General features: G+C 40.0%; 1 protein-coding gene across 9 annotated transcripts in view; it reads right to left on the minus strand.

The window, feature by feature from the left end:
• abi2a (abl-interactor 2a) overlaps window positions 1-14,534 on the minus strand; it is a 38,550-nt gene that overhangs the window by 4,016 nt on the left and 20,000 nt on the right. For 2 of the 9 annotated variants that reach the window (XM_017691719.2, XM_017691721.2), the window contains 6 exons: window positions 12,828-12,925; window positions 10,746-10,895; window positions 6,611-6,729; window positions 4,730-4,972; window positions 1,445-1,606; window positions 369-458 (listed from right to left, as the gene is read on the minus strand). In XM_017691719.2, the coding sequence (XP_017547208.1) occupies window positions 369-458; window positions 1,445-1,606; window positions 4,730-4,972; window positions 6,611-6,729; window positions 10,746-10,895; window positions 12,828-12,925 (862 nt within the window). The remainder of the gene's footprint in view (window positions 1-368; window positions 459-1,444; window positions 1,607-4,729; window positions 4,973-6,610; window positions 6,730-10,745; window positions 10,896-12,827; window positions 12,926-14,534) is intronic. The other 7 variants (XM_017691724.2, XM_017691725.2, XM_017691726.2 and 4 more) reach the window with 5 other exon arrangements.

Genomic DNA, 14,534 nt, shown 5'->3' on the forward strand with positions numbered 1-14,534 from the left:
AGAACAGCATGCAGGCTTTTCATGCAGGAGGTATCACTGAGGACAGGAAATGTCTGTATGATTCACTGAAAGCAAAGCACTTTTATTCTGGACACATTCATACACTTGCTCTCTAATGAACGCACACATGTACACACAAACACACAAAGAAAGTATCCCCACAATAAGAGAAGTCAGCACTATCAAGTGCAGTGCACTGAAATTCTTCATAGCTGTAAGCCAAAAAAAAATTACATTTTCTCCGTTTCACTAAAGGCTTTGGCTGCTAATAAAGGATCTTGGAAACAGCCAGCAGATGCAAGCTGCACTGTGGGTGAGCGTGAAAAGTGAAAAGGCTCTGCAGAGGGGTGAAGCTCAAAGCCACTTACTGGTCTCTTGAACCCGAGCCACGAAGCCCGTCAGAGGAAGCTGGGGAGTGATCTGTAGGATGGAGGGGGGAGGGGGCGCCACTGAGGCTGCTGCAGCACAGCACACAGGGTGCAGAGAGACAGAAAGAAGGAGACAGAGGAGTGGAGGCACAGCAGTCATGTGAAAAGGACCAAAGGGACAGAATGTGTTGGGTAATAACCCAAAGTGGATGAAGGATAGGTAAAGGTCAAAGGAAGAGACAGGGGAAAGAAAGAGCAGTTAGTGTAGTGTGCAGACAAACATGTAAATGAGAAAATGAGAGTTTAACTATGCAAGCTGCTGTAGCCCAGAGAGTGATCCCAATTAGCACAGTAACTAGAGGTCTAAAGTATACACCTACACGAACCACAGGTCTACAGCTACATTCTAAAACCTACTTCCATTCATATACCTCATGTATTAAACAACCATTCAGCAACACAATTGTCTCATTACCATCAAATATAGTCTATCAGCCAAGACAGTCTGAAGTCAGCTTCTGCACTTTATTTACTGGAGGTATGAGGCTAATGCAACTAACAGATAATGGCAACTTATGGCCTAGAATTAGCACTGCGTAAAGTGCACACTTAAATTATCAAACACATCACAAAGTGCGCTTTGCAAGCTGTTAAGCAGTCTCACATGGACTAGCTTTTGTGGCTTCTGACACTATTTTCTATAAGAATAGAAAGCTTCAATTCTGTTGCTTATTTTTATATATAAGACTATGTCATACAGTTTCAGATACATCAGAAGCAAGTCTAAGATTACTGGACAATTCTACACAAGCTGAGACAAGTGTGTGAGGACATAAATGATAATGGAATTGATAAACTAAAATGATAAATTTCATTGCTCGTTGGCTACATTAACCCTAAAGCTCTAGTATAAAATGATAGAAGCCAACGTCAGGCACCAAACATGACTTTGCTAATCACTACATTTGGAGTAAGGGGGAAGCTATTTCTTTACCCTCTGAAATGAAATGTAGCTGTTTGGGAAAAATAAAAAATAAAAACCCTCCTGCCCGAGGCATATAATCAGTGATGGTTACCTTGGCCCTGGTTGTAGTAGGGTCCTCCATTCTGCTGGCTGGGAGGCATGGTAGGTTGGCCAGTGACAGAAGGTGGTCGGCGGTAGGGAAGAGAGCCTCCGACTGTAGGGGTGATCTGTCTGGGCACAGGCCTGTTCATGCTGTAGAACTGAGGGATGATTCCTGTGCCAACAACATAAAGAGCAAGAGTGAGACAACAGAGATGCCCCATATAGGTGAAATTACAATGAGTGTTGATGGTAAAATCTAAATTATAATTGGCTTGAAACTCTTATTAAACTGATACTTTTCAAATGAACAAATTAATGTTGATGACAGTGGTATTTGAGGATTTCCTGCACCATAACTTGGAAGACCTTACCATTTCTGGAGTCCTTTAGATAAAAAAGAAGCAGTGCAATGAGGAGTGTTATAACTGCCTGCAATGTTGGGCAAATGGAATTCACACCCATTATCACATGACCCATGCATCCAGCAGACCTGTCTGTTAAACACAATGCATGCAGTATCATCATGCAACAAGGTGAAGTGCCTATGGTCACAAAATAATATGTGAACGTTGATGAAACAGACAGACAAGTGCTTTAATGAGCAGAAGAAACCTCATGTTAAGTGGACTGGACTCAGTCAGACATTCTATTCTACAGCCTTCTATGATCTTCCACAGCTTCAGATTCATGACTCATAATCTCAGAGCTTCAGTGGGTGCTACAAGTGCCCCGCACCCCTTGCTGAAAAGCCACAGGAATATAGTGATATTATCTGTGAACAGGGGTGGAGAAATATTAAAACATTGCACTTGGGTTACCAAGCCAATTAATCTTGTGGCCAAAATTAAGAATTTATGGCCAGAATAATAGAAGCATGTTGATCATATATGCATTGTACCTGCAACTAATAATTAGCAAATTTCTGTACAAAAAACACTCAGATCTTGCTTTAAGAAAGGAAATATTACTATTTTACAGTCTTTACAATACAATATTACAGTCTACATTTCTTTAGGTACTGATTAGCTGCTGTATAGTGATAGTCCTTTGGTGTAATGTCAGTTCATGCAACACCTTATTTTAAGTTTGTATTTCATAGAGTGATATTAGTAAACGTTTGCTAATAAGGCATCTATAATGCCAGGTGGAGCAAGGAGGACCACCAGAGTCACATTAGCTACTGTGGTTCTGACAAAATCTGACTGGTCTGCTTAGTTCCATCCAACCAGGTTTGTTAAAAGGAGAAAAAGAATGCAAAAAAGGTAAGTGGCCACTCAGGCTGGGGCAGGGGGTGCTGGGGCTACTTCCTTTTAAAACCCTTGATTTCAGAAGAAACATTGAGTGGTCAGCTGTCTACAAACTTCTGCAAATTTATTGAAACTTCTGCCTATTTTACATTGACAGCTCTTGACAAAAACTAGTTGAGACAAAAACTAGTAAGCTAATCAGTTGGTATCCATGGAATCATAACCTTACAAAAAGAGGCTTTAGCCACATAGCATTTAATTTTACACATACAGAAAGAGTGCAGCAGATTTATGATTGGACACTGACCAAGCATAAGCGATCAAAAACACCAAACTGTGTATGCAACAGTTTAAAAGAACTAATAAACCAGAAAAGAAAATGGTTCAATATAGAACCATGAACACTCAAAGAACCCTCAACATGAATAAAGGTTTCTTTGCATCATGAAGGGTTCTACAAACTGACAGAGAATGTGTTGCATTAGATTCTATATAGAATCTTTTAAAAAATGGTTCTATATAAAACTAAAAAGGGTTCTTATATTGTTACAAGCTTGACATAATAACAATAGAAGAGCCCTTTTAGGTGCTTTATGGAATCCTTTTTGAAAGTAAAGATGGAGAAGTATCACCACTCTGTAAATGACTGTGCAGGCAAATAGTGCAACAACTCAAGAATAATGTTCTCAACATAAGATTGCAAAGAACTTGGGGATTTCATCATCTCCAGTACATAATATCATTAAAAGATTCAGAGAATTCTGAGCAATCTCTGTACGCAAGGTATAAGGCAAAAAAACAGTACTGGCTGGCAGTGATCTTTTGGCCCGCAGGTGGCACTGCATTAAAAACAGAAGCGATTCTGTAGAGGAAATCACTGGATGGGTTCAGAAACACAGTGAAAAAGTGTCATGTGGTCTGACATATTTAATTCTTTTTAGAAATCATGGACACTGTGTCCTCCGGAGAGGGACCATCCTGCTTGTTATCAGCACACAGTTCAAAAGCCAGCATGTATGGGGGTGCATTAGTGCACATCTGTAAAGGCACCATTAGTGCTAAAAAACATGTACAGGTTCACAGAGCATTCATGGAGCAGTCCGTCATTCAGACAACAGTCTATCAACCTACAGCAACTGGTCTCCTTAGAAGCCAAACGCTTACAGTGTTGTTAAAAGAAGAGGTGATGAAACATGCCCTCGTCCCAACTTTTTTGAAACATGTTTCTGGCATCAAATTCAATAAAAATGTCTTAGTTTCAACATTTGATATATTTGCATTATTTTCAATTAAAAAATAAATCAAGGGTTTAAATGATTTGAACATCATTACATTATTTATTTATTTATTTTTCAGTTGTACCTCAGACTGTAGGCTTTATCCAATTTCTGTAGCTTGCACCTAACGCAGACTTTCTTGAATGCATCCATTAACTGAAAAAGCAAGCTTCACTCCTGACTCTCAGTAAGCCCAGTTTTACAAGCCCTGTGAGCAAGCCATTTCTTGAAGGGACGTGAGGAAAAGGATGACATTCGCAGCTCATGCGGGGCGTCAGGGTGGAACAGAAACAGAGATTAACACAACATGGGAGGTCACAGTTAATTGGATACTTTCACACTGTGATGAGTAGGCAGATTCATTTGATTTGGTCGATGGTTTTCTCAGTAGGACTCCTGGTACTTGCTTGGCAAAGTGACAGACAAGTGTACTGTGGTCAAAGTCATTACTAAATAAGATGATGAGTTTCTGGTGTACTACCAGAGAGCCAAGTAAAATGCAGAGCATAAAAAAAGTCCCTATGAAAGCTGCGAGTGTCATGTCCATGGACAGAATAGCATCTTTGGAACGCATTATAGTTTTGAGCAAAAGGAGAATGAGACATAACAAGGATCAGAAGGGTCTGAGAGTGGTACACACTAGACTATGAAAGCAGGACACAGCGCGTGATCTGCATGTCATTCTTGACGGCGAAATCAGAGAAGATGGGGAATGATAGCACAATGTGGTGAGAAGGTGCGGTTTGGCGGGCTGGGTGGGGGCACACTCACCTGGCGCAGGGGTGGTGGTGGAGGAAGTGGCAGCGGCTGCAGCAGGATTATGGGGTTGAGAGGAGGGAGGGGGTTCGGCTGGGCTCAGCGTGGCCTCAGCCGTGGCAGAAAGAGTGAGGGAAGGCTCAGGGGCTGCAGTGGGGTTGGTTAAGGACTGGGTGGGGGCAGAATTAGAGCATGTGACAGACAGCTGGGTGGAGTTAGGTGGGGCAGAAGGGCTGCTGGTGGCACCAGCTGCAGAGGCTTTGGAGTTAAAGAAAGGACGGAGAATAAAGGTAAGGAGAAATGAGGAAACCAAAAGATAAAAGTCTGTGTCTTTTGGTTACAGGGAGATTACGAAGGAGGCAGAAAACTGTTAACAACTGCTTTATGAAGGCATTTTTACCTGCTCTAAATCCTGTTATACAAACCCAGAAGATCACAAGCATGCAGAACAAAGCAGCCCACAACAGCTCTCAATAAATAAGCATTATTTAGCACCTGCAAGTAAAGTAATTTCTTGTACAGACAATTCATTAATTTCAAAATTCAAGGGCAAAATTCAAAAATGACTGTCCATTAATTTTGCAGATGGAAGCTGAAGCTGTTGCAAATATATTTACCAATACACAGGACAAAAAAAAAAAAAAAAAAAAAAAAAAACACAAAAGTCACCTGTGTTATTCGTTAAAAACACTTCCAAAACATTCCCATAAAAAATTACATAATTAAACCGTTCAGATGTAAATACGTCAGAAATGCTTCATTTCACCAATTCAGAATTGTTCACAGAGGTGACAACAGGGACCAGACATCTGAAGAGTTTAATGCCTCTAACAATACCATTTCAAGTTATCACTCTGAATGGATAAATACGTTGCATGGTGTGTGAGACATTGCGGTATGACAGGTTTGAGATAAAGCTTTCTTTCTTTTTCTTTCTTTCTTGAGAGGTACATGCAGAATCCCCCAAAAATTACTTTTTCTTTTTGGTTAACCACTATTATGCCATTATCAACACTGGAAATAAAAACTCAAAAGACACATGCAGGTTCGCGTGTTTGGGATAGTAAATAAAATATCTGAACTGTCTACCTGACTCATGGTCCCATCACCACCACTGTTGGACAGTTTCTCTACGATTACCGATTTCACACTGAACAGAATGATTTAGCTATGCAGAAATTTAGCGGAAGAGGAATTCCCCTTTAAAACCAATATGGAATATGTTTCTTGTTTCTTGTAATGTCTGTTATTTTTGTGTGCTTGTTTGCTCATCGTCAATTAGTACCCTTGGGTACAGGGGGTGTACAAAATAATACAAGTACCACATACTCACTGGTCATTTTATCAGGTACACCTACAACATACATGCATACTGCAGGTTTACAGTTACCCATGTCCATCTGCTGCGGAATACTTTTACTTCCCTCTACCCCAGTCATGAGTGGAAATGAACGACCCTAAAACCAGATTATTTGGTGGTGAGCCATTCTGAGCACAACAGTGACACCAACACAGTAGTGGCAGGTTTGTGCATGGTGCTGGTATGAGGGTATTACTAGCACCATACCTTATATACTTTTACTCTCCTTAGTATTACTGCTGGACCTTTAGTCAGAAACTGAACACTTGATTAAAGGTAAACAACCATTCAGCAACAGATGGGCTACAGTCAGTTACTGTAAGCCTACAAAGTGCACCTATATGGTAGCTGTACCTGATAAAATGGCCAAAGAATCTGAGTATTTCATTACAAATAAATTTCTGTTAATTTGTCCAACACTTGTATAACAATGGAACTACAGCTCACTGGGCATGAAGTAGTCAGAGTACATTCAGGCAGCTAGTTTGTCATAGTAAAAATGAAGATAATGATGAAGAGGACAACAAAGCCATTACCTGGAAACGCACTAGGCGGGGAGGGTGTTGGCACAGCAATAGGCACACCCACACTGCCACTCCCACTGTTTTCTCGACTGCTGCTGCGACTGCTGGGGTGACTCCCGCCACTGCTCCCACTGCATAAAACACAGAGATTATACACATACAATACTGCGCAAATGTCAGAGGCAACCCTTCATTTGCAAAAAATGCAACCAACTTCTAAAACTGAACTATGGAAGAGTGGAAGTGCAGATTTCTTTGAAAAACTGAAAACAGGTCTCCCAAAAAGAATGAAAGCTGCAATAAAGGCAAAAGATGGAAACATTAACTACTGTAACTTTATCTTATATTTGAGGCCCCTGCATAACTCTGCTAAATACAGTGCTGTGAAAAAGTATTTGCCCCTACCCAATTTCTTCTATTTTTACCATCTTGTTACATTTAAATGTTTCATATCATCCGACTAATTTTGATATAAGATAAAGACAACACGAGTAAACGCAAAATGCAGCTTTTAAATGATCATTTACTGAAAATAAAGATATATTCAAACCCTATATCATAATTGCATAATTGTTGTAATTCAGCTACACTGGAGGGTTTTCAAGCACAAACTGCTTGTTTAGGGTCTTAACACACATTTCAATGGGATTCAATCCAGGACTTTGACTAAGCCACTCCGAGACCTTAATTTTGTATCTTTTGAGCCATTTCGAGTTGGACATGATTGTGTGCTCTGGATCACTGTTCTGCTTCATAACCCAACTGAGTTTGAGCTTTAGGTAACAAACTGACCAGCAGACATTCTCCCTCAGGATTTTATGATAGAGTGGAGAATTTATGGTCCCATGAATTATGACAATTTGTCCATGTCCTGTAGAAGCAAAGCAGCCCCAGACCAATCACACTACCACCATCCTATTTCACTGTTACTATGATGTTCCTAAAGTGGAATGCACTGTTAGCTTTACACCAGATGTAATGGGACCCATGTCATCAAAAATGTTCCACCTTTGACTCATCAGTCCACAGAATATTATCCCAAAAGTCTTGGGATCATCTAGATGTTTTCTAGCAAATACGAGATGAGCCTTTGTGTTCTTTTTGGTTAGCAGTGGTTTGCACCTTGCAACTCTCCCATGGATGCCATTTTTGCCCAGTGTTTTTTATTTTTATGGTGTACTCATGTACAATGACCTTAACTGAGGTAAGTGAGGCTTGCAGTTCTTTGTCTTCTTTTTTGAACTCGTGGATGAGTCAGTGGTGAAATTTTTGGTAGGCCGGCCACTCCTGGGAAGGTTGACCACTGCTCCAGGTTTTCTACATTTGTGGATAATGGCTCTCTCTGTGGTTCAATGGCTTTGTAACCTTTTTTCTTAGGTTTCAGAAAACAGAAGAAACCGGGAAGGGGCAAATATTTTTCACAGAACTGTATATGTTTTGTGCTTTTTTCCTGAATCTGAAAATGAATAACTTAATGGCCATTTTGAGTAGAAATGAAATAAACGAAGGGTATTCCCTGACTTTTACACTGTATTGTACATACCCCTCTCCAAAACACAACAGAAACATGCATACTTTCCACTGGATTCACAGACAAACACAATTACACAATGATGTATATACACACAAACAAAGTTACAAAATGCCTTGTAAGCTTCAGAACAGCTATCACAAGACATTGGACATTATGCAAGTTCTCCAGACACCACTGAAAACCATCTTCCATCAATTACATCTCTTTGGAATAAATATCATGAGAGTCAATATACAGTATGACAGAGAGGGAATGCCTGAAATGAACTGAGAAGCAGCAGTACAAGTTCTTAAGCATATGTGCCTGGTATCAAACACACATTTAAATGACAGAGTCTGTGCTCATAATGGGGACTTTTCATATAGGCCAGCTTTAAGCAAAAAAAACATTGGCTTGCTAGTAAATTACATATTTTTAACTACATTCTGTTGTTAAATTCAGAAAAACTAAAAGCTCATCAGTCCAGTTTATCTTTTTACATGGCAGCCAAGATAGTCATTCTGTACCAGACACAAAAAAATCTAAAATGTAGAGCACAGACTGCCAAGAAAATGTGCTGGTAGAGAGAGAGAGAGAGAGAGAGAGAGAGAGACAGAGAGAGAGAGACAGAGAGAGAGAGACAGAGAGAGAGAGACAGAGAGAGAGAACATACACAATTCTATAGAAGACGATGAAGCTGCAAAACAGTGAGGTTTATCTTACTAAAGCAAGACAGAGAACCTTGAAAATGTAAAAGAAGGGAAACTAATGAGAGAAAGAGAGCAGCAACACCAGACTGACCTACAAAGCTGAAGCAGTTAGGGAAAAAAGATTAAATGGAAGTGTTACACAACTGAAGAGAGAGATGAGGTGAAAGAGCATGGGAAGGATGCTGCAACGACCTTTTCAAATCTAGCACACCAGCTATGCAGCTCACATTCTACTGCTGTTTACTAACACCAGCTTTATAAAAGGCTTTATACAGCCTAAGGTTTCTTGAACCATAATGCTAGATGGGAGAATCTTTAGATTTAGGCCAAGCTTAACATCAATATCGAAAATAGGCCTTACAAATTTTTTTGCATGTGATTTACAAAGACTGAATATTTATATTGTATTTCTAAAAGGTTACCTTTTATTTGACTTGTCAGGAAATAATGTTGTGGAGCGGTCATCACGACTATATATGTAATTTCTACATTTTATGCACAGAATTCCTGCATTTCATGTACGATTCACAGACCTTCAAGTGCCGAAGCTTACTCAGCTGCTTAATATTTCCACACAAGATGTTCTGTGACATTTCCAACTCGCAGGCAGAAGGGAGCAAGAAGGAGAGAAATGGCGCCTGCTGCTCTTTTTCTGATTCAAAATGCTAAGTGACATGAAGAGGCAACCATCCAGACCATGTGGGTGGAACAGTACAGGTGAGACAGAGGTTTCGTCCTCCATAAAAAACGTGTGCTAGTGCTTGTATGTCTCTGTGGATGTGTGTACACATGTGAGTGTTTGCAAGCAAATGTGTCTTTATCCATGTTCATTTTCTGCAGCCTCTTTCAGGAGCGTATTGAGGGCATCACTGCAGATGGCGCACGGCGAGACAGAACTAGCGGAGCACAGTTACGTAAACTCAGACGCAGTGGAGAAGTCTCAGGCTTCAAAAGAAGAAAGGGAGGGAGGCTAGTGGAGCGTAGGAGGAAGTATCTCTTGTTTCACAGTCCCCAAAGTCTTCAGACGGAGAGAATGGTAGTGATGAGACACCTTGCTGAATCCACGCACCCTCCTTAAAGTATTAGGATTCCCTCTCCAGGACTGACAAGTCAGTTTACCTCATGGTCATAGACTTTGTCTGGGGTAACATGGTATAAAGCATTGTGTAATGTAATTTCTTTTTCCTCTTATGAAGTACTGTAATGCAAAAGTTTTAGCCTGTCCTTGTATGTAAATTGTGAATATGATCAGAGCAGAGTAAGTGTGGGCGCAGGCAATAACTCTCCTATGCCAAAAACTCTGTAAGGAACCTGTCAAAATCACATTGCGTGCTAAGAGTGTCCCAACCTCACTTATGCAGGTCATACTCTATTTTCATAGCTTAACAACTGCGTAAGCTTATTTGATTCATTCTAAATTTTGTTGTGAGGCAGATGAATTTTGACTGTTTCTACTGACTAGTTTATCGTTTTTCAAATAGCATTAGCTAAATTCTTCCATAACTATCTATGTTTTGTTTAAACGGTGTTTATGGTTTCTTTCTAAATAAAGAATGGAAAGGACTAATAGATTTTCCCCTGTATTATCCAGCTGGTATGTTTGTACCAATAACTCAACTGTACTGCATTTTTTTCTAGGAAGCAGTAAGTAAAGTAATTTTATTACAGTTTAAGAGACTTTAGAGGTAATTCTGGCTTGTGTAAAGGAAGTGATAGTTTGATCTGTTTGCAATGCTTACGGTAAAAGCTGTCATGTATCCTATTAACCACCTATAAAACCAACTCGGAACCAAGTTTCATTCAAGGTAGTGGAAAGCAGAGAGATAGTAAGCACAGAAATAGAGACAGAACAGAAAGAGATGGGCTTTTGCCCTGGCCGGCGGACAAGTTGGCACATGGGCATGAGGCAGACGGGTACGGGTACCTGTATGTGCGGTTCCTCTGGTTAACTGACGCTGTGCGTACAGGGCTCTGCTGCTGCACAGGCGCCATGTTGCGTGTCGGGCTGGGGACATAGTCATTAGGAACCACAGGGGGACGCACTGGCTCCAGTGTCCTATAGGGGGAGTGCCTCCTGTCAGGAGCAGGGGGTAGGACAATTGAACAATTTTGGACAAATTTGAAAGGAAAAGGCTGAAGCTTTTCTAGAGATGTTCCAAAGCCTTTGAGATGTTTAGGCCTTGTATTATCGTTGAGCTTGGTATTACAATGGCTAATTTTGTTATACAATAAAACAAATTAAACATCCACTGCATTAAAAAGTAGAAGAAATATCATTATGAAATTGCAGGACATATAACTGTAAATCAAAGCAGTTCATTTTTCCTTAGTTGGAAAAACACATGACCTACCTATATGATAAAAGAAAAAAACAAATAAGTTGAACTTGAAGCAAAAGTATAGAATTGGTCTTTAAGTCTTGTCCACATATCCAATAAGTATCACTTTGTCTTTTAAAGGCTGGGATAGGACTTTGAAGGCCTTTTCCAGCTGTGAATACAACAATCATAAGGAAAAGTTTATACTTCCAGAGTTACCACTAGACTTCATAAGTTCATAAAACAACTTAAAATGTTTCAGGAAAAAAAATGCTTATCACTTGAAAACCTCCTTTTTTGTCTGCATACTACCCAGAAATAAACCATCCCAAAGGACAGGACACCCCATAATCCCTGCTATATTGGAAATCTGAAGGGAGCTGAAATATTTCCACAGTTCAGTTAAACCAATGTCACATTATTCACAAACTGCACATGATTTATATATGTAGTTTGCAAATAACCCCCAAAAAAGATTTGTGTAAACAAACTGTGTAGAATTCAGTATACACTGAAGCGTTGCCACAAACCAAAAGCCATCCATCTCTAAAATCCTCTAAGATTAAGAGCCAAGAAGTTCACCTCTTTGTTTCACTCTCAACCCTCACTCAGAACAGTGCGTCAAAACAAAAACCAAACCAAGATTTCATAGTAGATGAACATTGCCTCTCAGGCAAGATCAATATCAACACATTGTTAACACTGTTCAGTTTGAAAACCACAACAGATGCACATTAACAGACATAATACAAACATCAAAACATCACCCAGCTATCAACATGCTGACAATGACAAACAGATACACATACATACACCTTATCCACTACTACAGCAAAGAATTTATGTATTTATACATAGAAACACCACAGCAGTGTACTAGTGGAATACAACAGAAAAAACTATGACAGAAGGAGTTCACATGTGCAGATATGGACAGCAGACTGTGGCTAATAGCCACAGAGGCATGACTGTCCAATCTGGCCTATCAGCTGCACATGAGGCAGCCTGCAGTGAGCAGGCCAAAGAGGGGCAGCACGGAAGCTGAGAGAGGCCAGAAGCTGGAGACAATGACTCACAGGAATCTGGAGGAGGTGCAAATACATTTCTTTTCTTCTGAGCTCAGACAAGACTAGTAAAACCTCAGTGCAGCATAATATAACCTAAAGCTGACAAGGAATAGGGAGGGGATGCTGCAGTATTGCACAAAACTGATTGCATAATTTGTGCAATTTTAGAGGCCATTCCTCACTTAAATATGTTTATTTTCTGACCGTAAACAAGCAGCTTCATCAGTGTAAATAGCAAAAGTCACCCACAGAGCAGACAAAGAATTTAGGAAGAGGAAAGTGTCATGACCCAAACATGTGCCCTAGAGCATTATCTTTACAGAGTGTCTATATCTGCATGTGTGCACATGTATGACCCAGATTTAAACATAATGGGGGTGGAGGCACATCTGAAAGCCCCTATCTATTCTGGCATTTCTCTTAAAACCCTGCTATGAATTATGAACACTGCCATTGGATTTCTGAGAAGGACTGAAAAATACTAATGCCTATAAAACAAATATATTCTCTGAGAACATCCACACTACCAGAAAAACTATAAATGCTATTAGTGGGTCATGCTCCTCTGGTGTTGGGTTGTGACCTTGCAGCACAGAATAGCTGAGCCTCTTCTGCACTTACCCTATGGTTCCCTTTCCAGGCATGGGAGGACTAGGAGGTTTCTGTGTGGGTGGGGTAGTCCGAGGAAGACCCCCCATCTTCATGTTCTGGGTACTGACCTGAAATAGAACAAGGAAAATTATACACATACATTAAGAATACCACCATACATTATTATCATATATTGCTCTTAAATAAAAACAGCTAAGGAAAAAAAAACAAAAAAAAAAAAAACACTTCATACCATCAGAGATCTGAATATGCAATATGTCACAAACACCCTTTCCCACTCCTCTTTCCTGACACCAACCCAAAAACAAGCAGTGTGAAAGTTCCCGTTGACGCAGCGTTGGCATGGGAACAATCAGCTACGCACAGAGAGACAGGAAGCAGCTTGTGCCACCTTGGCAGCTTAACACATGGGCAACTGGCAAACAAGGGTCACACTGTCCGAAGATGCATGAAATGCACCACATGCGCGCTTACACTGTTATGAGGAGAGGGTAAAAAGCTAATAGCACATGATAATGCTAGAGAAAGAAGTGATGATTTCTTTCAACCTTTTCTCCCATTGAGCATACGCAGTGCAGTCCACATAAAGAAAATGAAAATGCTTAGTAATTTAGCTATATAATGGCCTTTGCATTGGCTAAATGGATGCCTGTAACAGCCAGTGAACTGGGCAGGGTGATATGGCTCAAATTTTTAATTTTCTCTGAAAATGGCTTATTAAGAACCATAATATGGACTAAACGGCCTTTATAAGCAGCCTTTAAATGAAGTATGCAAGCTTGGAAGGGTCTCCATCGTGCCAAGTAGATTCAAAATGTTTGCTGCATTTTTGTTTACTTTTTTTTTTTCTTTTAAACTGAGGTCTGGTTTTCACTAAATGAACACAAGGAAAAATGCCATGTGATTATATTTGCTTTGTACTGCAGGACAAAAGAACTGTACTGTGGTATTCCTGGGTTTATTTGTTAATATGACTACATTCATATTAACATACCTGTACATTCATACATACCTGAGCGACAAGGAGGGGCAAATGACTGCCAAGACCTTCAAGAAACTTGGCATAAATTAGACTTCAATATCAAAACTATATTCAGAGCGTCTGCTACTTTGTTAGGACACTGTGCAAAATATAAATTAAAACAGCGCAATGATATGCAAATCATTTAAGCCCAATATTTCATTAAAACAGTACAAAGACAACATCTCAAATGTTAAAACTGTGAAAACTTTATGTTTGGGTATAATTCAGCATCAATGGTGCCTTCACAGACATGCAAGTCATTCATGCCATGAGCCCCCATATCATCACGGATGCTGACTTTTGAACTGTGTGCTGATAACAAGCTGGATGGTCCCTCTTTTCTGTAGCATGGAGGTTGCTGTGTCCATGATTTCCATATTTAAACTGTGCTCACAGGCAGCAGTTTTCAAAAGTGTTCATGAGTAATGCAGTGATTTCCACTACAGAACAGTTTTTAATGCAGTGCTGCCTGAGGGTCTGAAGATCTATGCTATTTTATGTTAAGAAACATTATTTTCCTGTGCAGTCTTTCACAGAGTGGTGTCACCTCCCCATCTTTACTTCTGAAAGACTCTGTCTCAATTTAAATGATTTTCACATCACTGGATTCTGATTTTATTTACATTCAACACAGCATCCCAACATTCAATATATCACCCAGCCATACCAGTCAACACTGAAATTAATCTTGT

This window comes from Pygocentrus nattereri, chromosome 6 (genome assembly GCF_015220715.1).
Source record: "Pygocentrus nattereri isolate fPygNat1 chromosome 6, fPygNat1.pri, whole genome shotgun sequence".
Lineage (NCBI taxonomy): Eukaryota > Metazoa > Chordata > Actinopteri > Characiformes > Serrasalmidae > Pygocentrus > Pygocentrus nattereri.